We start from the raw sequence: 27,613 nt of genomic DNA on the forward strand, positions 1-27,613 counted from the left end.
ACAGTGAGGGGTGAAGACTGAGGGGTGGGTGACCACTTACTGGATGGAAGGCCCAGCCCCGTCCCTGCTCACCACCCTCCTTCTCAGGAAGGACACTCAGTGTCTACACCCGGCTTCCATCCTCCCTGCTGCTGGAGGTGCAGTGACTTTTGAACTTGGGAAGTTTTGTGGGGAGGGCTTGGTTCAGCTCTGTCCTCTTTCCCTAGGAAAGAGAGCTGCCCCTGGCCCTTGGTGTGGCCTTTGTCTCCATAGTTTAGCATAGTTTCTGCAGTTTAGCAAACAGGGTCATGTGTAGCCCCTTAATTTCTCAAATGGCTCCAAACCAGAGAGTAAAGGGGAGAGGTGGGGAGGGCAGGGTGCTTATTTTTCTTCCAATGATGCTGAGCACCAGATGACTGAGGTCGGCCATCAATGCCACGCAAGTTTAGAGGAGGGGCGGGGAGGCCCAATTACCTACTGCCTTAACACACCTTCATCGGGTGTGGTCGGGACTGGTTGGGCCCTTCCCACAAGCAGACGGGTTTCACGGGCCACCTCGCCTGGCCCTCCTCTCGATGTAGGTGTTGTTCTCACCTCTGCTTGCAGATGAGGAAGCCAAGCACCCTTCTAACCACCTGGACCCTGGAGTCCAGTCTTAGGAGAAAGGGATGGCCTCCTGGGGAAGCTGGGCCTTCACTCTGCTGGCCCAGCCCAGCAGAGAGGGGAGAGGGTGAGACTGCTGGGGGCGTGTCTGGACCAGTGAGTCCCCCGTGGGGCTTGCATGGGAGATTTGGGGCAGAAAGAGGGTCCCCAGAAAGGCATCCGGAAGCCTCAGAGTTGGCCAAGGCCTCTGGGATTTTCTAATCCCGGCCTCTCACCTGTGGAGAGAGTTTTTCTTATCCTCGAATAAAATTTCTCTCACAAAAATGGGGTCCTCCCTTCATGCTTTCACCAATTCAGTATGTACTTACCCAGCGCTACTGGTGTGCAGGCCTGGGGAGGCAGCAGCAAGGAGAGGAGGGGGCTGGCCTCTCGCCTCTGGGAGCTGCCCTCGCAGGGGTGAGTACGAGGGTCATTCGGGCTAAGCGTCCCCAGTTCCATCAGGGGGCTCTCAGGATGGTCACAACTGAAAGACACTTCTCGGCTCTTCTTGGGACGTCTACCCCTGTGCTCCACCTTGACTCATCAAAGTCTCCTCTAGGGCTCTGGAGGATAATTAGGCTATCCTGCAGTCCTCAGTTTCCCTTCATGGGAAAATTCTGATTTCATTAAAAAACTCTCTTTGGTATTGAAGTATAATTGACATACATGTTATATTGGTTTCAGGCGCACAGCCTAGTGACTCGACAAGTCCATACATTATGTAATGTAATGTTCACCACGATACGCATAGTTACAATCTGTTGCTTGATTTTACTTCTTGCCCTGCCTCCCCCTGGGTCAAAGCAATGCTTATTCAAGAATTATCTCCTCCTTCTGAAATAAAAAAGAGAGAGAGAGAGAACAATGCCAAGAGAATGCAGAACCCCTGAAATAGCTGCTGACCATCAGCAATGCTCATCTCAAAGATTACTCAACTGAGTGTTCAGTATGTAATTTCAGTATAGAAAAGAAGAACTGTACCAAACTTGATATCTTTCTGAAAACTTGCAAAACTTGAGCAGCGAGCCTATTTAAAAGAGGAAGCTGTATCGTTTCCTACCTTATAATGCCTCTGATCAGATGGCATCTCCATTTCATGAGAGGCGAGACCTAAGCTGTCCCTGGATGCATAAAGGACTTTGCTAAAGTAGCAGGTACCACTGTCTTCTTTCTGTTCTCATCTGGGCAAGAACTTACTAAATTACAATAGAAGTTGTTTGCTTAGAAGTGATTTCCGGCTAGACCGTCAGGTTTCTAGGAACAGGGAGATGGAGAGAGGGGTCCAGGCAGGTGGAAGCAGTACCTCTCATGAGTGCTCTTGGATGGAAGAGGCAGAGGAGAGGGTCCCATTGCGATTTAGAAGGTAGTATGGGGCCAAAGTAGGATAGTTTACTGCGATATACGTCCATTTTCTTCTTGCTTTCTCCCATTTTCTTTCTCTTTCTCCTACCCATACTGTGATCTGCTTGCCTCTCCCAGTCATCCAAACTTGGCCTTTTATACCATCAGTCAACATGACCATGGCTGGGCCCATGGTGTGTTCTCGGTGCCTTCATAAATTCTCAACTGCTGAGGACATGACCGTCCCAAATTAGCCATTCTGTTTGTTGATATTGACTCCTAAGAAACAGTCAGTGAAAACAGAACTTACATATATATGTGTGCATACGTTTATGTATTACAGTTGTATATAGACATATATATTTTAAGTGTTCATTGAAAATCCACGCTAAGTCAGGATATTATGATGAATCAGTTAATCAACTGATTTGGGCTTTGTGTCTGGATCTATAAGGCTGATTGTTTTTCCTAGACCTGCACTAGACGATAGGGCTAGAAATCCTTCCTAATCTTTCGGGAAGCCTTAGATCGATGGAGGTGGAGGTTAACAGTTGTTTGGCCACTGTTTAGAGGGAAGGCGGGGGAAGTATGGGGACTTTGGTACATGGAAGTGATGGGGGTATTTGTAGCTCTTTTCAGAAGGTGGTGATGATTATATTGAACCATACAGGCTGTTATTTCTCTTGGGGGAAGAATTGTATGACTCAACAAGAAAAAAAGCAGATGTACCCAGCATAAAAGGGGTCAAGGGCACCACCATATAATTCACAGAAAAGGAAATTTGAATGACTACCAATTAAAGTTTTAAAAAATGCTCAGTAATTAAATAAATATTAGTTACACAATAATGACACCTCTTTTGCCCATGTAATTGGCCAATATTTTTTTTTCTGTCTTCTTGGTGTTGACGGATCCTTGCTGAGACGGGCACCATCACCGACTAGTGCCCAGAATATATACATCGCTACACACTTTCTGGAAGCAATCTGACAAAACGCATCAAGAGACTTAGAAAAGAGGCAGAAATTGTGCTTTGGGAAACCTACTTGAAGGAAATACTTTTAAAATACACAAAGATGTTTATTACAGTATTTATAAAAGTGTAATGTCTGTGTAAACAACATAATCCCACACCAGTAAGGCAATGATGAAATAGCCATGAATATCTATACAATATGTTGGAGCCTTTTCAAGTTATATTTCCTTTATTTAAAAAAATGTTTAATATTTATTTATTTTTGAGAGAGAAAGAGAGAGAGACAGCACAAGTGGGTGAGGGGTAGAGAGAGAGGGAGACAGAGGATCTGAAGCTGGCTCCACGCTGATGGCAGAGATCCTGATGTGGGGCTCAAACTTGCGAACCACGACATCATGACCTGAGCTCAAGTCGGACACTTAACCAACTCAGCCACCCAGGTGCCCCTACAAATTATATTTTCAAATAATTACTAACCACATGGAACAAGGTACAGGATATAAAATTTAAAATACAGAGGGTTGCCTGGGTGGCTCAGTCAGTTGAGCATCCAACTGTGAGCTCAGGTCACGATTTCGTGGTTTGTGGGTTTGAGCCCTGTGTTGGGCTCTGTGCTGACAGCTCAGAGCCCAGAGCCTGCTTTGGATTCTGTGTCTCCTTCTCTCTCTGCCCCTCCCCCACTCATGCTCTGTCTCTCCCTGTCTCTCAAAATTGAATAAACGTTAAAAAAAATCAGAATACAGAAATGATATAAAAATGTGACATGGCACCTAGAATAGAGATCTGGGACAGTGGTCCTTTCCCCGTTTTACAGGCGGAGGTGGAAATTTCAGCAGCCAGGAAATCAGTCATGTAGAACATACCCCCAACTGTGCTCTTTTGACTATACACTCACGCCTTCCCTATGAAAACATATTCCTCACAATCATCTCTTTCCACTAAATAACAGATTGGCCTGCAATACAATTAAAATTCAACCACATTTGAAACACCCCATATTGGAGTATAAAGAGTAATCTAATCTTTGGGTAAGAACGTTGGTGAAAATATTCAAAATCACTTGGCAGGTGGATAAAACCAAGTCGCTTAAAATGAACTGACCACACTCCCAGCATGGAGCGTAGCCTTTGCTAATGATAATGATCAGTAGATGTGGAAGTCCATGTGTTGCCATAAAACACGGTGCCAAGACGTGTGTTTCCGGGGAGGTAGCTTCCCGGCTCACCAGGCAGCCCCTTCTGTTCTCACATAACCTGGTAGTTCCCACCAAGTCCTTCCCCTTGTGGGACTGAAAATAGTCTCCTCCAATGCCGTCAAGTCTCTGTGCTCTGGGCGTCTACTCCCTCTTCCGCAGGAAAAGCTATCATATCAGTCGATCTCAAAGGGACTCTTCCATTTCAAAGGGACCTAAAACATTGCCTAATCTAAACCTTTCATAAAAAGATTAGAGAGGCACCTGGGTGGCTCAGTCAGTTGAGCTTCTAACTCATGGTTATGGCTCAGGTCATGATCTCATGGTTTGTGAGTTCAAATCCACACTGGGCTCTGCGCTGACAGTGCGGAGCCTACTTGGGATTCTCTCTCTCTCTCTCTCTCTCAAAACAAATAAATAAACTTAAAAAAAATCTTAAAAAAAAAAAGATTCAAAAACTTGGGTCCAGACCAGTGACATACAAATACTGCCCCCCTCAAAAAAGGAACTGAAATTAGTCTGAGAATTCGAAGGCTTTAATTTTTCATACAAAACATTCTGAGTTCTGTCATCTACAGTTGATGTTTCTGGATCTTTATCATCCTAGCCTGTCCTGTGCCCCAGATTGACATTAACCCCCGTAATGTGGAGTACCTGGGACAGAACGTAGTACTTCAGATGTGTAGTCTGCACAGTGAAAAGCAAAGTGAAAAGTATTCAATTCAGTCCAGGAGCATTTATTAAGCAGCTATTACTCATCAGGCATTATACGGGCACAGGGACCCGTCACTAGTTCCACGCTGTCCACTATGGTGACAACTTACCACATGTGACTACTTCAATGTAAATTCACTAAATTTAAATACAGTGAAACGCTCAGCCACATTTCAAGTGCTCAAAAGCCATTTGGTGAGTGGTGCCTCATTGGACAACACAGACACAGAACATTTCCATCGTTGCAGAAAAGTTCTGTTGGGTAGTGCTGCACCAGATCGTTATTTTTTCTACTCCAGATTCCTTGTTTAAAAAAAAAAAAAAAGTGAAAAGTTGGGGAGGTCTGGCTTCCCTGTATAGCGGAAAGTAATTTGAGTAGCTAGTCAGATAGGTAATTGAATGAATAAATGAAGGGGCAGCTGGGTAGAATGGTAGATGGAGAATCAGGTCCATGGATTTCCTTTCTCCTAGATGATCTATTAATACAGACTAAAATGGAATGAGCTCTCAAGGTTGCTGTGTCACAGTGTTGGCAGTCTTTATTTTTCTGCTCATCTAAGTTTGAGGAGGTTGGAGGGTATGTAACTCAGAGACAGAAAACAGATTCATAAAATTTAGGAGAGATTTCATGTCGCCTAATCCAAGGATAGGGGAGCTTTAAGAATCAGGGTGGCCCAGGGGCATCTGGGTGGCTCAGTCATTTAAGCATCTGACTCTTGATCTCAGCTCAGGTCTTGATCTCAGGGTCCTCGAGTTCAAGTCCTGTCTTGGGCTCCACACTGAGCATGAAGCCTACTAAAAAAATAAATAAATAAATAAAAAGGAATCACTGTTGCCTGGATCCTACCTGCAGAGATTCTGATGGAACTATTCAGGGGTCCAGCCTGGCATTGGGATCGCAAAAGCTCCCCAACATTTCCCATAAGCAGCCAGGACTGAGAACACTTGCTGTAGTCAGACTTGTCCTTGTGGAAATCCCTTCCCACAATGTCCCTGCCAGGCAGCCACTCACCTGCTGCTTGGATGCCTCGAGTTACAGTTTGCTCAGCACCTCACATTTCATTTTGGATAATCCCACTCAAGCTCGCTCTTTCTTTTTTTTTTTTTCATGTGTATTTATTTTTTGAGAGAGACAGAGTGTGAGCAGAGGAGGGGCAGAGAGAGAGGGAGACACAGAATCCAAAGCAGCCTCCAGACTCTGAGCTGTCAGCACAGAGCCTGAAGCAGGGCTCGAACTCATGGACCGTGAGATCATGACCTGAGCTAAAGTTGGACGCTTAACCTACTGAACCACCTGGGTGCCCCTCACCTTCTTCTTTTAAAAAAATTTTTTTAAGTGTTTTATTTATTTTTGAGAGAGAGAGAGACAGCGAGAGCAGGGGAGGGTCAGAGAGGGAGGGAGACACAGAATCTGAAACAGGCTCCAGGCTCTGAGCTGTCAGCACAGAATCCAATGCAGGGCTTGAACTCATAAACTGTGAGATCATGACCTGAGCCAAAGTCAGATGCTTAACCAACTGAACCACCCAGGAGCCCAGCCTCAGGCTCCTTCTTATGTGGTGTTTGAATTTGCCCCTCGGAATGACCTCCTGCGGGTTCTGGAGGGCACCACTGTGAGTCACATTCAGATTCTCATCTACACACCAGTATCTTGCTCTCTTTCCTACCCAAAATGTCTTCTCTCCTAGGTGGATGGATACCTCTGACTCCTTCAACTCTTCTTTGCCAGGTAGGGTTTCTTCTCTGCTACATTTGATTTGGGCAATGTTCACATTCTGTGTCTTGCCTGGGACCTAGCCCAGTGTTTTGGACGTGGTCTCAGACCACTTTAAAATCCCATCACATGTTAACCTGTAATTCTAGTTGACCATAAAGTTAGAATGTGATGGGATTAAAAAAAAAAACCCCACAAACTTTCTGCATAAGCTCATCAACGGCAGCATTGTTTGAAAGAGCAAAGCGTATCTGTTTATAGGAGACTGGCTAAGTAAACTGGTACAGCCACACAGTGGATTCTCTGCAGCGGAAACAAAGAAAAACTTCCATTGTTAAGTGGAAAATGCAAGGTGCATGATGATGAATGTAGTGTTCTGCTTTTATGCAACCAACAAGGTAAGATTAGAAAATACGTACTTGCTTACACTTACGTGTGGCTGCCCTGGGAAGATAACTCGGGAAACTCGGGAAAGCGGTTACCCACATGGTTGAGTGAGGGTGTTGGGGGCAATTTTCTCTGTGTCTTCTGAGCTGAGGCCCAGAGGTGTTTGTTGCAGATTACCTTCTCCAGGACATTTTGTAGAAACAGTCTCAGAAGATAAAGAGAGCGTCCCTCTCCGGGGCAGACAAAGAGTTTTGATTGTTGTCCTGTGAAATTGAAGTAATGTTTCCCTCCTGGGCAAAGACTGGGCAGGTTTGTTGTCAGTCCAGGATGAATGATTGGAGGTTCCCGAACTCAGATCCCTCGCCTGTGAGACAGCCCTGCTGTGTGTGCAGTGGGCTCTGGGGCCACTCCACATGGTCGCTGTGCTGCTCGGGGACAGGGAGAAGCCACACGATCACCAAGCTCATGGGTCTGCTGCACCGCGAGTAATAAATCCATTGTCCTTTACCTAACTGGCACGTGCCTTCTGCGGGTGTCCACGAGGGAGTGGCAGGCTTGTTTGTTGGCTTGCAGGTAGGGTAAGACCTTAGACCCTTCACAGTTCTTGGTGGGGAAGAGACGTGCGGGGGGTATGCAGTGAGATCAGACTTTTTATTGCAGAGCTTCTCCCAGTATTAGGTTTTGAACCATATGATTGTGTCTATTACCTACTCAATCATAAATAACATGTGATTTGAAATAAAAATGTTACTCTTGTAAAAAAAATCAGCTTTCTTCATGTAAATTTAGATTAAATTAATGGACGTTGTCTTTGGATTATGGGAAGTGAGCATTTCTTGGCATCTCCAAGGTAGGAAGAATTAAGTGCCCAGCAGAACTCTCCCTGATTCCTGGTTGTCCATAATTTGCCAGGAATTTATCCATCTATCATCTGTCTCTGCCTCTATCACCTACCTGTCATCTTTGTGAAAGATAATCTGAGGGGCGCCTGGGTGGTTCAGTCAGTTAAGTGTCTGACTTCGGCTCAAGTCATGATTTTGCAGTCTGTGGGTTCCAGCCCTGGGGCTCTGTGCTGACAGCTCAGAGCCTGGAGCCTGCTTTGGATTCTGTGTCTCCCTCTGTCTCTGCATACCACCCCCCGCCCCCGCCATTCATGTACACGCATGCTCTGTCTCTCTCTCAAAAATAAACATTTAAAAAATTTTTTTAAAAAGATAATCTGACCTCTGATATCTCTCCATTGGCCAGTAAGTAAATGGATTAATATAATCTGGGGTTCCCATTAGGTTATGTACTTTGGCTGAGGTCCAAACTTATTGATAGAAATTCAGACTCCTCATTTCGTATAACTGAAGCTTTTAATGAAGGCTGAAATGTCTGGTTAAAACTACACGATTGGATACCAATCATTGTAAGTTTTATAGAGCCTTGGGTAATGGACTACAGAGTGGAGATTTGTGGAAAGAGAAGCATTTCTGTTTAAATGGAAGAGATACAGGGCATCTGGATGGCTCAGTCAGTTAAGTGTCTGACTTCAGCTCGGGTCATGATCTCGCGGTTCGCGAGTCTGAGCCCTGCGTCAGGCTCTGTGCTGATAGCTCAGAGCCTAGAGCCTGTTTGAATTCTGTGTCTTCCTTTCTCTCTGTCCCTCCCCTGCTTGTGCTTTGTCTCTCTCTGTCCCTCAAAAATAAATAAATGTTAAAAAAAGAAAAAAATAAATGGAAGAGATACTGCTCTTCTTAAGTCATATTTTACTACCTTGGACAAGATATTAGACATTTTGGAAAAGGCCTGAGAACTTGAAAAATAACAGTCACTGGGGAGGGGGAAGAGTTAATATATACCTCTAGATGTATATTAATATACACACTGGGTAGGTGTTCTAGATGCTCTTGAACATGTCAGTTCAGGTAATCCTCACCTCACTCCTCGGCCCGTGGAATACCGTCTTTGCTTGGTTTCCGGGATACCAGCTCTCCTGGCTTTGCTCATACCTCACCGTCCATGCCTTCTTTGTCTCTCTTGCTGTGTCCTCCTTGTTCCTCTGAACTCTGTTTTTTTTGTTTTTTGTTTTTTAGAGAGAAAGAGACAAAGCACTTACACACACACACACACACACACACACACACACACACATCATTCAGCATACGGTCTTCTACCAGATGTTCCTGGTTTTAACCAAACTCCCCCTACTGTCTAGGATCCGCACTCTTCATTAGTAAGCACAGCAGATTTCCACTTCAGCGAAGTTTTATTATAAAATGGATCTTCTTTAAAAAATGTTTATTTATTTTGATAGAGAGGATCACGTGTATGCATGTGGGGGAGGGGCAGGGAGAGAGAAAGAGAGAGAGAGAATCCCCAGCAGGCTCCACACTGCCAGTGCAGAGCCCGATGCGGGTTTGATCTCACCTGAGCCAAAATCAAGAGTCAGATGTTTAACCAACTGAGCTGCCCAGGCGCCCCTATAAAATGGATCTTAAATTAGCAGTATCCTTTTTCACCCATCTGACAAGAGCTTGTTGACCTTTACTTCTGAAAGCATTCAGGGGCACCTGGGTGGCTCATTGGTTGAGCGTCTTGACTTGGGCTCAGGTCATGATCTCACAGCTTGTGAGTTCAAGCCCCATGTCAGCCTCTCTGCTGCCAATGCAAAGCCTGCTTTGGATCTTCTGTCCCCTTCTCTCTCTGCCCCTTCCCTGCTTGCACTCGTTTTTCTCAAAACTAAATAAATCTTAAAAAAAAACAAACAAACTTTCAGATAAGTCCAAGAAGCACTGCAAATGATTAGCTTGGGTGTCTCTGGCTTTGGCTGCCACAGACAGACCACAGGCTGCAGCACTAACACAGTGGGGGTCATGACTTCCAAGTACAGGAGACACCCACAGTGAGGAGGTGATGCCGTAACAGAGGAAGATGTCCGCCATCACACCAAAGGTCCCCATCCAGTGGGCAGATGCTGAGGGGCAGGTGAGGCTATAGAGAGCCTAGGTTTCTTTGAGTCAGGAACACCTGGGGTCAAGTCCCCATTTGCTCTCTGTGTGATCATAAGTTATGGAGGTGCTCTGAGCTCAGATATTTTTTAAGCTGTAAAATAAGAACTATAAAAATATCTACCTCCTATTGCTGTCGTGGTAAATAAATCATAGGAAACACCTAGAGAAGAACATCAAACAGGTATAAGCCAAAAAATGTTAATTTTCTTAAATTTTTAAAAAAATGTTTATTTATTTTTGAGAGACAGAGCACATGGTGGAGAGGAGCAGAGAGAGAGGGAGACACAGAATCCAAAGCAGGCTCCAGGCTCTGAGCTGTCAGTACAGAGCCCAAAGTAGGGCTCGAACCCACAGAACCATGAAATCATGACCCTGAGCAAGTCTGACGCTTAACTGACTGAACCACCCGGGTGCCCCAAAATATTAACTTTCTTATCCCCTAAAGACCACAAGTATTCCGAAAAAGCCTCTTGTTCTTATTTTTTTCAGGCTTGTGTCCAGTGATTTAGTTTTTAGATTGTCATCCGTTCTTGGAGAGTCTTACTAAAATTCTTAAGAGCTTTTATCAACTTTAGACCATCTCAGAGGACAACGAAGGGCCTGTTAATCAGTCTGTGCTTTGGAGCCTTTGAAAGGCTGGGGAGCATGTCCTGTTAAAATCAGGAAGCACTGGGGCGCCTGGGTGGCTTAGTCGGTTAAGCGTCCGACTTTCGCTTAGGTCATGATCNATTCTAGCCAAAGCAGCAAGGTAGGAAAAACAAATAAGGACTATGAACAAGGAAGTTATAATATCATCCCTGTTTCACAGCTAATATGATTATCTACCTAAAAGTCCTAAAGGAAATTATTTTAAAAATCAGTAAGGTGGGCAGGTTTTTTTAATTGATTATTATTATTTAAATAATATTTACATAATTATTTTAATTATTTAAAAAAATTATTATTTTTTAAAATAATTTTCTCTCCTACATACCAACCATTGATCAGAAAATTCATTCAGGGAAAGAATATCCCATTCACAGTTACCTCAGAAAAACAACAAAATCAGATAGATAAAAACAATATGAAATGTACAAGACCACTAAGTAAAAGAACTATAATAAGTAAAACAAGACCAGACCTTCCTAAATATATGAATGTAGTATAATCCCACTCAAAATTATATCTTTATAAGTAATTGGCCAAAGGGTGCTGGGTAGTTCAGTCGGTTAAGCATCTGACTTCGGCTCAGGTCATGATCTCATGGCTCGTGAGTTCGAGCCTCACATCGGGCTCTGTGTTTCTGATTCTGTCTTCCCCTCTCTCTGCCCTTCTGTCGCTTGTGCTCTATCTCTCTCTCTCAGATATAAATAAACATTAAAAATTTTTTAAAAAAGTAATCAGCCAAATGATCCTCAAGTTTATCTAATTGGACAAAACTGTCTAACAGACAAGACACATTTGGAAATGGATAACTAAGGAGCGTTGCATCATTAGACAGTCTACATAAACAAGCTAATAAATCTACATACGTGAAAGAGTGCTTCTGGCACTAAAATAAGATATCAGTGGAATGGAATATATGCAAGTGGAGTCAGGAATATTAAAGAATATATGACAAAGGGGATGTTTGAAGCCTGAGGAGGAGAGGGTGGTTATTCACCCCTTTACGGAGAAGGAGAATAGACGTGCCGCATATCAAACTAAATTAAAAGTGGATTTATATGTATAAAATGTTGGACCGCAAAGACGCTAAGGTACAAACATCTGTGTCATCTGGGATGTGGACGTCCTCAGTAAATGGAACCCCAAGGTAATAATAGCATGGGTTTTAGAGCAAAAGGGCACAGGATCAAGTCCCAGTTCTGCCGTGCACTGAATAGCCTCAGGCAACTGACTGAGCTTTGCCAAGCCTCTGTGTGCTCATCTATAAAATGCGGATGTAAAAACCTACCTTGCAAAGTTGTGAGATCAAGCAAAATATGTAAAACGCTTGACCTAAGGAAGGCTCAATTATCACTGACTTTTTAAAAATGTTTATTTATTTTTGAGAGAGAGAGAGTAGAGGAGGACCATAGAGATAGAGATAGATGGGGGGGGAGGGGGGAGAGAGAGAGAGAGAGAGAGAGAGAGGATCCAAAGCAGGCTCCTGGCTGACAGCAGAGAGCCTGACTCAGGGTTCCAACTCACAAACCATGAGACCATGACCAGATCTGAAATCAAGAGTCAGTTGCCCAACTGACTGAGTCACTCAGGCGCCCCCTAAAGAGAAATTTCTAAGAAAAATCTCCCTTCCCCCAGTCTGATTGTTGTATGTTAACTCCTCCCAAGATCGAAGAGGAAAACCAAACATCAAGATCTTTAAAACAAAATTCAAATGCTCTACCTCGTGTGACTTACACGTCGTTTCTTAGAGCTCAGTTTGTGGTTTCAGGTGCTGATAAGTAAATACTTCATCTTGTAATTTGCCCATGTTTTCAACCCACTTACTTTGAGAAAACGTGTTTGCCAAATCATCCAGCTGTCCCTGCTGGAAGAAGGTGCTTTCTGTTAATGACAGTTTAATTGATAAGGGAATATACAAAGATTCTACATCTTACAAATTTAAGAAATACTTAAGGCTCAGTCGGGTAAGCATTTGACTTCAGCTCAGGTCATGATCTTGAGTTGAGTTCAAGCCCCGCGTCGGGCTCTGTGCTGGCAGCTCAGAGCCTGGAGCCTGCTTTGGATTCTGTGTCTCCCTCTCTCTCTGCTCCTCCCCCTGTTCATGCTCTGTCTCTCTCTCTCAAAAGTAAATAAACATTTAAAAAATTTAAAAATTTGGGGCGTCTGGGTGGCTTAGTCGGTTAAGCATCCGACTTTTGCTTAGGTCATGATCTCGCGGTTTGTGGGTTCGAGCCCCGCGTCGGGCTTTGTGCTGACTGCCAGCTCGGAGCCTGGAGCCTGTTTCTGAGTCTATGTCTCCCTCTTTCTCTGACCCTCCCCTGCTCACGCTGTCTCTCTCTCTCTCCTAGAAATAAATAAAAACATTTAAAAAAATTAAAAATTTACCATCCACCCCCTTCTACAACTATTTTCATTATTTGCTCATTGCTCTTTATATGCATATAGTTTCACGGTGTCACTGTCTTACTATGCGCAGTTTATATTCTCTTCATTTCCCACAACCATTTGTTTGTGATTCCATCTGGTTTCCAAAACTAGTTTTAATGACTATATACTAATCTATTGCATCAGCAGACTACAATTTGTTCAAAGCCTCCTTCATGTGTCAAACTTTTCAACAGTTTCCATTTCTCTGTTTCTTTCTGTTATGAAAATGAAGCCGCAATGAACATCTGTACCATGTGTTTTGGTTTGGCAGACTTTTCCCCTCGGGGTAAATTCCTCAGAGTAGAAGCACTGGCCCAAAGCCATGTGTATCTTGTTGATTCCTGGTTACATACAACATTTCCAAAACTTATTGAACCAAGTTACATTGCTGATGCAATTATGCAATTATTGTTCCAGGGTCTTCCCAACTTCACCAGCATTGATTAAGTGACATAATTTACATTCTTAAAAATGTTTATTTGTTTTTGAGAGATAGGGCAAGAGAGGGAAAGGCAGAGAGAGAGGGGAATAGAGAATCCAGAGCAGGCTTCGTGCTGACAGCAGAGAGCCCTACGTGGGGCTTGAACTCACAAATTGCGAGATCATGACTTGGGCTGAAGTCGGAGGCTCAACTGACTGAGCCACCAAGGTGCATCTACTTTTTTAAAGTTTATTTATTTATTTTGTGAGAGAGAGAGAGAGAGAGAGAGCACGCGCAAGTGAGGGAGAAGCAGAGGAAGAGGGAGGGAGAGAGAGAAACTCCTAAGCAAGCTCTGCGCCATGAGTTCAGAGCCCAATGAGGGGCTCAAACTCATAAACTGCAAGACCATGACCTGAGCCAAAGTCAGATGCTTAACTGACTGAGCCTCCCAGGCGCCCCTACTTTTTTTTTTTTTTTTAATAATTAAATGACATTCCAAACTNGCACACGCAAGTGAGGGAGAAGCAGAGGAAGAGGGAGGGAGAGAGAGAAACTCCTAAGCAAGCTCTGCGCCATGAGTTCAGAGCCCAATGAGGGGCTCAAACTCATAAACTGCAAGACCATGACCTGAGCCAAAGTCAGATGCTTAACTGACTGAGCCTCCCAGGCGCCCCTACTTTTTTTTTTTTTTTTAATAATTAAATGACATTCCAAACTTCAATATATTTTCTAAAGAAAAGTCTCTAATTCTAGCTGTGGGGACTACGGGGAGGGCTCCTCTCCTTCTGACTCCAGGAATTGTGAGAAAAGAGTCCCAGGTCACAGAAGAAAGCAGTCATGCTTGGGGGTTCTTATCTCCCCCATCCAGGCTTTGACCAGAGTTAGAGGGCGTGAAGGGCTGTTTGATGAATTGTGGAGGGGACCTTCCAAGAAGACGTCTCTCTGTGAGCCACTTCCTTACCCACATGGGTGGCCGGGACAGTTAAGCTGGTGGTCAGGGAGAAAAATAATTTCATTGGTACCCTTGAGCGTCCCTTCGTTTGTCCATGGCATGGACATGGTGTCAAGGGGCAGCAGGTCTGCCAGCTGCCTGTCGGTTCAGGAGAAGGTACCAGAAGCATAATGATGGGGAGGTAACACAGAGGGTCCTCCATTCCCACCAGGGCTGGAGAGGTCACTATGCCCAGGGACGATTGAGAATAGAGGGATCGTGAGGCCATGAGCCACAAAACAGCAGGTGCCCGCAGGAAGTTCAGGGTTGGGACCAGGTGGCCCTTTCTCAGTAGGCATCAGCCACATGACGAGGATCAGCAGGAGACCAGGGCACCTCCTTTCCACTCTGCCCATGTGGGCCCCTCCCCCATATCTCCACTGCCATCTTCGAAAGGACCAATGAGAGAAGATGAGAAACCAAAATTAATAAGCTGGCAACCTAAACAGGATGAGTAAAACTAGAGCCGTCCTCCAAATGAATGGGTCAGGCTCAGGTTAAACCACTCCGGACTGCAATTTGTGAATCCTTTTTCCTGCTGCTCGGTGGAAAGCTGGTAAGGTCCAAATCGTTTTGGAGACTGAAGGAACTTCATTTGTGTTGCATAGCTGAGTTGTCCCGTGAGCAGTTTTAGAGAACCAGCTAAAGTAGTGTATGAATGCAGTTTTGGGTAAAACTTGTACCCATGCAAGCATGGTACTAATTAGCATTGCTAATAGTGAAGTCTGGGGTGGTTTTTACTTTCGTATTTTTGCTTTTCTTTACTGTCACTGTTTGTCTATTTACTGTTACTGTGCTACTCTTCCAGAAATGCAAAAAAGACCTTCTTTAAAATGTTTATGTATTTATTTTGAGAGATAAAGAGAGCACAAGCAGGGGAGGGGCAGAGACAGAGGAAGAGAGAGAATCTTAAGTAGCTTCCATGCCCAGCATTGAGCCTGACATGGGGCTGGATCCCAGGACCCTGGGATCGTGACCTGAGCTGAAATCAAGAGTCCGACGCTCAACTGACTGAGCCGCCCAGGCGCCCCCAAAAAGACATTTTTAAAAGCCTAATTCAAACCTCTTGATGATTTCAGACCTAATTATTCATTTTGATCTGGATTATACAGACAGATGAAAACATTTCTGTCATGTCACGAGTAGTCAAGGTCATGGCTTCTGACTCCAGAGAACCTGAATTCAACCCTGTGCCTTGCACTCCAGAACTCCCGAAAGATTCTACAGTTTGATCGCAGTCATGTTGAAAGCGACTCATGGATGAAAGACATGACCATCAAGTTGAACCAAACCTTAGTGATTTTTTTTAAATTTCACTGGTTTCTAGATCAGCCTTGGAGAAAAGGAAAGATAATAGAAATAACTAAGCAGATGCTACAATATGCTTGCTCTCTGGAGCAGGAAACTTTGTTCTTTTTTTTGCTTTAGGCATTCAAGTTTAGAGGCGCACTCTCTGTGACTGTAAATGTGTAACAGACAAAATAATGGGTATTTTGTTTTTCTCAGCAGCTGAGGATTATGCCATTAGAAGTAAGAATGCTGAAAAGATCGTACAATCAGCTGTTTTTCAGGTGCCTTTTCCACCTAAAAGCCTGAATGTGTTACTTTGTGTGATGCACTAGAATGGGGCCCTGAAAACAGATTAACTTCTACCTAAGACACCCTCCTTTCCTTCTCATTTTTATATGGAGCAGCTTCTCATTGCCTTTCTTTTGGCTCCGCTTCTACCAATTTTACAGCTTTTTTTTTTTTTTTATCTTACTTGACCCTGAACATAACTTCAAGTGGCACTGTGATCCTTATTTTGGGGATGAGGAAATGAGGCTCAAAGTTAAGCTTTCATTTCCTACAGCTGGTGAGAGGCACGGCCAGGAATGCCTCCTGCCCATGTCCAATGTCGCTTTGACTACCCAGGACCCTGACGCGGGCTGACCTTTGGGGTCCCAGTATTTTATTAAGAAGCAAAGACAGTGCCTTGTCATTGTCTCCAATTACGGCACTTCTGGGATTTACCTTGAGAAATGCCACTGACCTACCTTCACGTCCTTACACTTGTCGCTTCCTCAGAGAAAGTCAGTAGGACTTCTTCCAAGGACACAGTGCAGAGATTAACGGGAAATCCTTCCTTGTCTGTTTTTCCTTCTTCTCCAGTCAAGTCTGCAATCTTAAGAAAAGCAGGTATTGGCTTTAGGGATCCTAGTCCTTAAAATATCAAGTCTGCTAAGAATTTCNCTCAGCATTATCAGGATCAGGAAAAAGGAAGCAGTCTCTGTTTCTTGCTTATAACTGTAATTGTTATAATAGTTGACAATAACCATAATGGTGAATTCTTTAAAAGTTAAACTGTTTTTTAAATATTTATTTTATTTTTTTCTTAAAAATTTTTTTTAACTTTTTTTATTATTGAGATACAGAGAGACAGAGCATGAGCATGGGAGGGGCAGAGAGAGGGGGAGACACAGATTCGGAAGCAGGCTCCAGGCTCTGAGCTGTCAGCACAGAGCCCGATGTGGGGCTCGAACCCACAAACCATGAGATAGTGACCTGAGCCAAAATTGGACGCTCAACTGACTGAGCCACCAAGGTGCCCCTTTAAGGTTTATTTTTGAGAGAGAGACAGAGCACGAATGGGGGAGGGGCAGAGAGGGAAATAGGAAACAGAGGATCTGGGCTGACGGCAAAGAGTCCAATGCGGGGCTTGAACTTGTGAACCATGAGATCATGACCTAACCCAAAGTTGGACCCCCAACCAATGGAGTCACCCAGGTGCCACAAAAGTTAAACTTAAAAATCACTGCATTTGAATCTAGTGAGGAGAAAACTGGACAATGATCCTGAAGTTGTAGCCTGAACTTTTATATTTATTTGTTAGAGGATTTGGGGTAAATTACCAAATTTCTTCAAGGCTCAATTTCCCCATCATCTCTGATGAACAGCACATTGATAAGCAGCCACAGAGAGGGGTAGTTATTTGTAATAATAACAGTCACTATGACTGTAACCACTTGGTTTTGAAACAGGTTAGATGATTTTAAAAGTCATATATAAACTATAAAACCTAAAATTCAAAATGCCTGAAAAGATACAGCAATAATAATCAGTATAATATTATTATTATCACTCTCCAGCCTACTTTATCCTGTTTTGTATTTCTTCCTTCAAATGCCTGCAGGAACCAATGTCCTCTTCTTTCACCTCCATCCACAACATTTCTGTTTCTTTTCCCATTGTGAATTGTGCTGACTTTCAAAACCTCATATCTTTCATGGCTGACACCTCCCCCCATAGCATCCCAGGCATACTTTTAAATATGCACTGAAGATCCTTTAAACAGGCTGTTTAATCACATATGGTTTTGTGGGTAAATGGATAAATCAACAGGTGTGGCTCACCAAGAGTGATCATACCTAATTGTGGGGTTGCTTTTTGTTTTTTTGGTTTTGCTTTGGTTTATTGTTGTTGCTGTTTTTCTATCATAGGGACAATGGAGGCTTTGACGGCCGGGACTGAGGTAGTGACAGTGGATGAGTCTGTCAGGACCACCCTGTTTGACTATGAATTCTCTCTGCCATGTGAAAAAACCAAGGTCAAGGAGCTGGGCACCCGTTTCCTGCCCCCACTGTATTCCGTGGTGTTTGTGGTTGGTCTGCTGGGCAATGTGATGGTGGTCGTGATCCTCACAAAATACAAGAGGCTCCGGATCATGACCAACATCTTCCTGCTCAATCTGGCCATTTCTGACTTGCTCTTCTTGTTCACTCTGCTGTTCTGGATTCACTACAGCAGGTGGAATGAGTGGGTGTTTGGCCCCTTCATGTGTAAGCTCCTCTCTGGGCTTTATTACATGGGCTTGTATGGTGAGATCTTCTTCATCATCCTGCTGACCATAGACCGGTATCTGGCCATCGTCCATGCCGTGTTTGCTCTCCGGACCCGGACTGTCAGTTTTGGTATCATCATGAGCATCTTCACCTGGGTCCTGGCAGGGGTAGCAGCCCTTCCTGAGTTTGTCTTCCATCACTCCCTAAACGAAGGGGAGCAGTACATCTGCTTGCCTCTCTACCCGAGAGGCCAAGAAGACAGCTGGAAGCGTTTCCATGCTCTGAGCATGAACATCCTCGGTCTGGCCCTGCCCCTGCTCATCATGGTCATCTGCTACTCAGGAATTATTAGGACACTGCTGAGATGCCCCAATAAAACCAAGTACAAGGCCATCCGGCTCATTTTTGTCATCATGGTGGTCTTCTTCATGTTCTGGACTCCCTTCAACCTGGTTCTTCTTCTCTCTGCTTTCCAAGCAATCTTCTTTGAGTTCAGTTGTGAGCAGAGCAAATGGCTGGACGTGGCCATGCAGGTGACGGAGGTGATTGCCTACACACACTGCTGTGTCAACCCCATCATCTACGCGTTCGTCGGGGAGAGGTTCCGGGAGCACCTCGGCCACTTCTTCCGCAGGCACGTGGCCACCAACCTGGGCAAATACATCTCGTTCCTTCCCAGTGAGAAGTCAGACAGAGCCAGCTCTGGCTCCCCATCAACAGGGGAGCAGGAGCTCTCGTTTGTCTTTTAGGCCAGATGCGGAAAGTTACCTAAAGCAGACGCGCCGGACGGATGAAAGAAACGTGCTAGGTCCGTGGAATTAACCTTAATGCCAGCCCTTTGAACTTCCAGCTCAATGCTGACACTTGTAAAGGCATTAAAGTGTATACACAATAGGATCCGCAGACCTGTGTGTCCCAGGCATTGACAGGGGCCACTGGTGAGTCTGTTCACTTGCTGTCCACGCCAGAAAGCACAACTTTGCTTGGTTCTCAGAAGAGTTACATACAGTGTCGTGTACCCGAGTGTCAGCTAGTCACTCTATGCAGCTACGAACAAGTAAATCATTCTATAGTTTAAACCTTAACTTCAGCCAGCTGTTGCATAAATGAAACATATTTCACAAAGTACAATAAATCAGTTGCAATACTTTTAATGTGCCTCTCTCCTTGTTTGATGAAAAGGCTTTTCTTTTCTTTTCTTTGTTAGTTTATGTATACGTGCCTCCCTATGTACGCGTGCAGCATACTAGCATGCCACCTTTGTTCCGAGTATTCTTTTTTTTTAAGTTTATTTATTTACTTTAAGAGAGAGAGAGGGAGAGAGAGAGAGAGAGAGAGAATCAGACATAGGTTCCACACGGGCAGAAGAGAGCCTGACACGGGGCTCATATTCACAAACCATGAGATCATGGCCTGAGCCAAAAGCAAGAGTCAGAAACTTAACCGACTGAGTCATCCAGGTAACCATCTTCTCTCTCTTTCTCTTTTTTTTTTTTTTTTTTAAAGATTTTAAGTAATCTCCACACCCAATGTGGGACTTAAACTCACAACCCTGAGATGGAGTCACAAACTCTACCAACTGAGCCAGACAAGCAGCCCTCCACTCCTGCCCTGAGTATTCTTAATAGTGAATGGATTTCCTGTTTACACCGAATGACCAATTTTCCCATGAGTGACTCAGCAGAAGAAGAGTGATTTGATATTTTCGGTATAGAGAATAAAGGCCCTGCTGATAGAAACCTCTCAGAGCCCTGAAATGCACAGACACTGTCCTCTTAAACACCGGGCTCACTGTTCATCCAACAATTGTACTTTAGGTGATATGGACAGGATGCACTAACATTGCTTTAGGTTAAGTGAAAGATACAAAAAGTATGTGAGACAAACACAGTCTTTGCCCTGTGAACCCTTCCATCTGGTAGGGGGGCTGAGACAGAGACAAATGACTCCAGAACAAAGAAGAACACACCCAAGGCTCTGCCTGGGCCAGGGAAGGAGAGACCATTTCTAGCTGGAATCTGAAGGAGGAGGACTTCATGGAGGAAGTGGCTTTTGAGCAGATCTTTGAAAAAAGGACAGGATTTGGAAAGGGAGGGGATTTGGGGGAGATAGCTAAGGCCGACAGAATGCCCAATACAAAGGGCAGGGTGGGGGTGGAGGGCACAAACACATGTGGACAGTAGGGTGGGGTGGGAAGGTTGCAATGGGCCATGCATTTCAGGCAGGGCACCTTGGGCTTTGCTGGGAAGACAAAAGGAGCTACTGAAGGGTTTAGAGCAGGGAAGAAGAGCAATCCTCACGGTGCATTAGGAAGATAAATCCAGTAACACAGGATGGAGTAGAGAACCCCGGAACCATGCGGGGGCGGGGGGCTGTTAGAAGACAAGAGTATGTGTGAGGCAAGGAGAGATCAATGCCTAATAAGAGAGGGGCCAGAAGGACCCAGAGAGGAATTTGGCCAAGAGGCAGTGTGACAGAAGCGTCAAAGCACCAAGAGCGAGAGACAACGTATGGAAAACAAGAAAGCAAAGACCAAACAGAGTGTATCATATGTTCAAAAATAAATAAACAAAACAAGAGAGACTCACGCAGATCATTTGCTGTGCTTAGGTGCGCTGCGCATTTCTCAAAGGATTGGAAAGAAAGCAGGGGTAGCCTTGGGGATCTTTAGGAAGGGATGTGAGTGCAGAACAGAAGTGTGGCTTTTCTCTGAATCCCCTTGTGCCTTTGGGCTTTTAGACTGTGGAACCACATTAGCAATGGAAAATATAAACAAGACTTTAGAATTATATATATTAAAAAGAAGAAGCAGAAGAAGGAGGAGGAAGAGGTGGAGAAGGAGGAAGAGAAGAGGAAGAAGAAGAGGAAGAGGAAGAAGAAGAGGAAGAGGAAGAGAAGAGGAGGAGGAGGAGGAGGAGGAGGAAGAAGAAGAAGAAGAAGAAGAAGAAGAAGAAGAAGAAGAAGAAGAAGAAGAAGAAGAAGAAGAAGAAGAAGGAGACGACGACGACGACGATGACGACGACGACCTAGGCTGTTCTTCAGATGTGGTATCCATTCTACCAGCCCTGAGGGCGCTGGAAACTTTGAAGTACCTTTCATCTCTTTTGTGGTTCAGTCAGAATGTGCGCGGAGAGCGATCACGTGAAGACTTACCTACATATCACTGGTTTTCTCTTGCTTTGTGAAGTGGTGTCTATCCTTAGGTGAGCACACGTGCGGGGTATAGCTACTTGTTCAGGTCCCGGAAAGCTTTTAGGAACCCTGTGACCTACACAGGACTGCATAGAAGCAAACCATGGGCTCGGGGTGCTCCATGTGGCTCCCCATCCCCAACGCTGTCCAACAGAACTAACTACGGTGATAGACATGTTCTCAACCGCATTACCCAGTAGGACACCACTAGCCACGTGCAGCCTTTGAAATATGGCCCCTGTGATGGAGCAACGGAATTCTTAATTTTTTTAAGTCTTATTTCTTTTTGAGAGAGAGAGAAAGAGTGGGAGGGGGAGGGGCAGAAAGAGAGGGACACAGAAGATCCGAAGCAGGCTCTGTGTGGACAGCCTGATGCGGGGCTCGAACTCACAAACCGTGAGATCGTGACCTGAGCCGAAGTCAGGCGCTTAATTGACGGAGACACTCAGGTGTCCCTGAATTTTTAATTTTTATTCCATTTTAACTTAAATAGCCATGCACGTGGGGCTGGTAGCAGCTACAGGTGGTCAGGAGTGCAGCACTGACCCTGTCTGCCTTTCCTCTTTGTATCGATTCTACCTACACAGCAGGCTTCCGGGAGCTCGCAAACACCCCTCGTGCACACTGTGTGACTGGTCAGGGAAAATACCAGGGACTGTAAAGATGAGTAAGACCCGCTTCTAGGAAATCCACTCACTGTTCAGGGGAAAAGACCCATCTGAGTCCAATGGCGATCATGGAGCACAGTGGGTCTTTCTCCTGCAGCAGAAAGTAGAAGGGACACGTGAAGGAAGCATGCGGGGAAAGTCACAGGCTGCTGAGGTGGGGTTCCTCCAAGAGCACTGCCTGAGTGAGGAACTGAGAGCAAAAAGTTCATTTGGGAAGTGCTGGGAACTTCAGGGGGGAGCAGGGAAGGAAGCCAGGAAGGGGGAGGTGCTGGCAAAGAGTTCATTTTGAAGTACCTTCCGCTGGGGGGACTGGAGCTCCGAACCCCTGGAAGACCAGTGGCCACATGTTACCTCCTACTCAGCTACCGGCTGGAGGGGGGAGTCGGGATATGTATATTCTGCCCCTGCCAGTCATTGGCTGATGGCCGCTCCTGGGGATGGTGATTCCCCAGCACTTCCGGTCTGACTGACTCTGGCCAGAGAGGCTTTTCTTCAGCTTTGGGGGAAGCTCCCAGGTGACACTATGTAGATGCTGGGTGTTGGAGCCAGCCGGGCACACTCAGGTAAGGCTTGAGGGATAGCACATCGGCTGCATATTCGAACAGGTTTGTGAACAACTTTCCAGTGAAGGCAAGGGTGGACGTGAGAGTGGTGTCCAGGCAGGCGGGTCAATGTGTTAGAAGGCACAAAAGCACAAAAGAGCCCACTGTGGCAAGCCTAAGAGTCACCCAGACAATGGCAAGTGGCCTTGAACACACATCAGCATTGACTCCCTGCTCTCCCTCCTCTCTGTTGAGCATCACACTCTGCTAGTTTTTTTTTTTTTAAGTTTATTTATATATTTTGAGAGAGAGAGAAAGCAGGAGCAGGGGAGGGGCAGAGAGAGAAAGAATCCCAAGCAGTCTCCTCAGTTTCAGCGTGGTGCCCAACACGGGGCTAGATCCCACAAACCCGTGAGATCATGACCTGAGCCGAAACCAAGAGTCGGATGCTTAACCGACAGAGCCACCCAGGCACTCCACACTCAGCTAGTTTATTTATTTATTTATTTATTTTTTAAATATTTTTTATTTATTTCTAGGAGAGAGAGAGAGACAGCATGAGCAGGGGAGGGTCAGAGAGAGAGGGAGATACAGACTCTGAAACAGGCTTCAAGCTCCGAGCTGGCAGTCAGCACAGAGCCCGACGCGGGGCTCGAACCCACGAACCGCGAGATCATGACCTAAGCGAAAGTCGGACGCTTAACCGACTAAGCCACCCAGGCACCCCTCACACTCAGCTAGTTTAAAAAAGATGATCGTTGGAGCATCTGGGTGGCTCAATCAGTTGAGCATCCAACTTCAGCCCAGGTCATGATCTCGCAGTTCACGGATTCGAGGTCCACGTTGGGCTCTGTGCTGACACCTTTGCTTCAGATTCTGTGCCTCCCACTCTTTCTGTCCCTCCCCAGCTCATGCTCTCTCTCTCTCTCTCAATAATAAATAAAAACATTAAAAAAAAAAAAAGATGATCCTTTCCCAACTTGAGTTTCTGAGTGTTTCTTCAAATTCCAGAATGAAAATTCTAAAGTCTGGTTCTTAACAAAGCAGGTTCCTGTCCTTCATAGCTGTGGGCTTTCAAACCCATTCGGGTTTTCTTCCATTTCTGCCCAGGTAAATCCCCAATATAGTTATGGTCATCTTTATCCATCCACTGACCTCTTCTAGGGGTCTGTGAATTATGACCCAGAAGCCTAAACGGCCCCCTGCCCACGCAACAAATAAAGTTTCCCTGGAACACAGCGGTGCGCTTTTGTTTGTGAACTGTCCGTGGCTGGCTGCTTTCGCACTACCGCGACAGAGTTGAATAATTGTGGCAGAGACCATATTGCCCACAGACTCTAAAATAATTTACATTCTCGTCCTTTATGGAAGAAGTTTCTTGATTCCTGATCATCCATCCATCACCCACAGGATCTGGGGCTCTGCATAATCACAACAAGGGAGACCAGACCGTGAGGGAGAACTTGGGATGTGAGGTCTGAAGATAAGCTGCTTAAATCCCCAGGCTAGTCCTACCTTGACCCTGGAAGGAGTTCAAAACGAACAAAGTAGGATGAGGTAGTACAGCAACCAAATGCTGATCTCTACTGCAAAACACTAACAGTAGGTACCGAGACGGCAACCCAGAAGCTTCCTGAGGCAGCAAAATCCCATAGATTCTGTATTCCAAAGTAGACTGTAAGCAGAACTTACACAGGAACTGTAAAAACAGGCTTTATGACTCTTCAGACCACCTCATCTATACTGGGAACAAAGAGATTGTATTGATGAAAACAAGGAGGTATTTGAAAAGGGGTCCTTTGTAGAAAGCTGCTGGTGCCACCTTCCCTGGGTGGGAAGGAAGGGTGGCAGGTGGGCATCTGGCAAGAACGATGCCAATGGCACCACCTGGGAGCTCAACATGAGTCGCCCTGGTTAAAGAGGCATTGTGCACAGGATCTGATCGGCTAGGGGGAAGCTAGTCCGCTGGCCACTGTCCTATGTCATCAGAAGGGCTGCCTCCTGCACTCTAGACTTTTGGAACTGAGGAAAGCGTCTCCATTTTCAGACAGGACAAGACTTTCCCTGGCTTAGTTTGAGGTCCCGGAAAATTGACCCCAACAAGCTGAAGCTCTGGCTTTACCTAACAGCAGCTTCAGTCACAGCTGCAATGTGAAATGTGGACACTAGAGGGCACTCGCCCCCGACAGAGACCAGAGGGTCATTCGTTCACTCAGTCCCCACGCTATGAGGGAGGTGAGGTTTTGAGATAACAGCATGCCTGGACCTGACCTTGTCCTACTGTGTTGCAGAACTTTAGGGGAAGCCATTTATATCCCCAGGAATCGTGCAACGGAGTGCCCAAGAGGGAGCAATAGAAGATAGGGAACACAGGTTGGATTTATTATTATCTGGGCTGATTCCTAGTTGGGTGATGTAGGATTTTGGTAAACTGGTTATATACCTCAAGACCTATGAAACTCCACTGCCTTGTCCTAAACCACAATTCACATCTTATTCCAGAGGGCCAGGCCCAAGCCTAAAGCAATGGGTAGGCTGAAAATACATGTGAATACAAGAGAGCAGAGAAAACCAGACAGCAGGGCCCGGCCTGTGTGAGGCACACCTTGATTCAACATAGCTGCTCGGGGTGGGCGTGGGGTGGGGCCGGGTGGGTGGAAACGGACAGCCTTGCTCGTGCCCGTGTGGGACCATTTAATATACAGATGCCCCGGCGGCCCGTGTGGGGGACCCCATCCGTACTCGGAAACCTGACAATCAGAACGAAAACTCCTCTAACCCAGAGTAAGTGAGATCGTTGTGTAACCGAGAGGCTGTTCATCTGTCAACCCCCAGCTGGTCACACTTACTGAGAATCTACAATTGTCCTAGTCTCGGGGGGCGGGCGGTGGGGGACAGTGAAAGGAAAGATAAAACCAAACCTTGGTTGCTGGTCACGACTCTCTTACTCTCGGAGTTGAGCCCGTTGGAAGCTCTTGTAGGAGGTTGGAAGAAAGGGGGAGAGTGAGATCAGAGTTGACTCCCCCAGCCCTTCCTGAGGAAGCACTGAGGGCCGGTGCACCCCAACTCTCGTGGGCCTTTCCTCTTGGCTTCACCCACCCTTCACCCCTTCAGGGCTGCTAACAAACCTGGCTGCTACTCCTCAGGGGGCTGCAGTCTCCCTTCACCCTGCTCTCACCTTTGTAAATGGTCCCTTTATTAAACTCTCCTCAAATTGCCCACTTTGAGTGTGTCGGTCATTTCCCATAGGGACCCTGAGTGACACAAGGAGATGATACATAGCATAGGAGAAGAAGCTGGCAAAAAAAAAAAGAAAAAAAATAGGATGTCAAGTAAGCATTCCAGGAAGCCTTCCTGGAGAAGGAGGCAGGAGGCCGGATCTTAAAAGCAGGCAGCTATCCCTCTGAGGAGAGCTGTGGAAAGGGGCTAAGCAGGGCAACCTTGGGATGGAGGGGAATGTTTGGGGAGCAGAGGCGAGCGGTAGGTGTGGAACAGAGAAACTGGGAAGATTAGAAGTGAAGGGTCTGGAAGCAAGGCCAGGACCTGAATTAAGAACCCTAAAGCCATAGGTTTGAACATGTCCTGACAGCGGTGGGGAGTGACACTGCTCCAGACTCAATGCAGGGCGGGNACCAGTGACCATCACCCGGCCCCTCCCAGGTCCCTTTGACTTGTTTGATCCAAGGGCGACTGACCTTAGTCTGACAAGAGCTAGGCCACTTGGCGTTTGAAAACTTAAATGAAGACATGCAGAGACGGGTGTAAGGTGTGGATCCTGTAATGGCCGTGGCCGAGAGAGGGGCGGCAGGACCTCCTCCTGAGCTCAAGCGGCCCTTCCTTCTCCCGTTCCGGGAGCTGTCCGGCCTATGCCCACACAGTCATTAGCTAAAGCTGGGCTTTCTGTTTATAAACCAAGATTAACTGATGTGGAGGTGATGCTAGACAGCAGATCAGACCTCGGACTTCCACGGAGGTGAGGCACACCTTCTGTTCTGGAGTGGGCAGGTGGCAGCCCAGGTGATCCGGCAATGAAGCAATCAGTCGTCCCCTGATGACAGAGCCTGGCCAGCCGTGGACGGTGGGGGGCAGGAAGATGCTGTTATTCACCCGTCTAAAGAGGATGAAGCCTGGCAGAACCAGAGGGTAAGACTGATGCTTCTGAAGGCACCAAGCGACTTGAATCAAGGCAGGGGGAGAGGGGAATAGAAAAAAACAAATACTGAAATTTTCATCTTCAGGTTAGAGTAAGACTTAGAACTTTCTGTGACCATGCTGGGAAACAAAACAAAACAAAACTCTTCGTTACTTTCAGCTACCAAGGCTATTGGAGACCAGAGCCTAAATCGGCAGGTGTCTTAATTATATTATGGGCTGAATGCACACACTTGCCCAAAAGCATGTGTGAATATTAGAGCATGAATTGGGACAAACTGAAGACTTGTGGGAATAGGAATATCTGGTATGATGCAGAGGACCCGGGAGCCCCTGGTCTTCCATCGCCTTCTGGCACACAGCCTCCTGTACCTCTCTCTCCGCTGGGAGCCGTTTTTCCTTAACGTGATAAAGTTAACCGTTCGCCTCACGGCCCACTCCTCACAGCTGTGCACCTAGTCAGTAGGATTTTAATTTCACGTGGGCCAGAAGATAAAATGCAGAATCAGAGGAGGGAGGAAAATTCCAGAGGAAATTCTAGAAATGGCTTGATTTAACTGTGTAATTATCAAAAATCTAGGTTTGGATTTTGACAGTGCTTGATACAAGTAGGCAGAACAGAATCCTGGCTTAGGCTGAATTTGCACATATGTACGCTCGTCAGAAATATTGAACTCAATGGCAAAGATTCTCAGAGCGTAAGACAGATGTGGACCTAATGCTGGTCTACGTTAGATGACTGTGGAAGGTCAGGGATGCATCAGAATAACCTACAGGGAGGCTGGAACTCCATATTACCTCTGCCATCTGGGT

At 45.7% G+C, this 27,613-nt stretch overlaps 1 protein-coding gene across 2 annotated transcripts; it reads left to right on the forward strand.

The window, feature by feature from the left end:
• Positions 1 to 1,696: 1,696 nt before the first annotated feature.
• LOC144242266 (C-C chemokine receptor type 3-like) lies at positions 1,697 to 19,396 on the forward strand. 2 transcript variants are annotated; one of them, XM_077777110.1, is made up of 3 exons: positions 1,697 to 1,775; positions 6,533 to 6,573; positions 17,905 to 19,396. In XM_077777110.1, exons 2-3 carry the CDS (start codon positions 6,537 to 6,539, stop codon positions 18,993 to 18,995), a joined length of 1,128 nt encoding a protein of 375 aa, XP_077633236.1. In that variant the 5' UTR covers positions 1,697 to 1,775; positions 6,533 to 6,536; the 3' UTR covers positions 18,996 to 19,396. The 2 variants fall into 2 exon arrangements, with proteins under 2 accessions (XP_077633236.1, XP_077633237.1); XM_077777111.1 differs by lacking the exon at positions 6,533 to 6,573 and having other exon boundaries at positions 1,738 to 1,775.
• The last annotated feature ends 8,217 nt before the right edge of the window (positions 19,397 to 27,613 follow it).

The sequence above is a fragment of the Crocuta crocuta genome, unplaced genomic scaffold, assembly GCF_008692635.1.
Source record: "Crocuta crocuta isolate KB4526 unplaced genomic scaffold, BGI_CrCroc_1.0 scaffold77, whole genome shotgun sequence".
NCBI classification, from domain to species: Eukaryota; Metazoa; Chordata; class Mammalia; order Carnivora; family Hyaenidae; genus Crocuta; species Crocuta crocuta.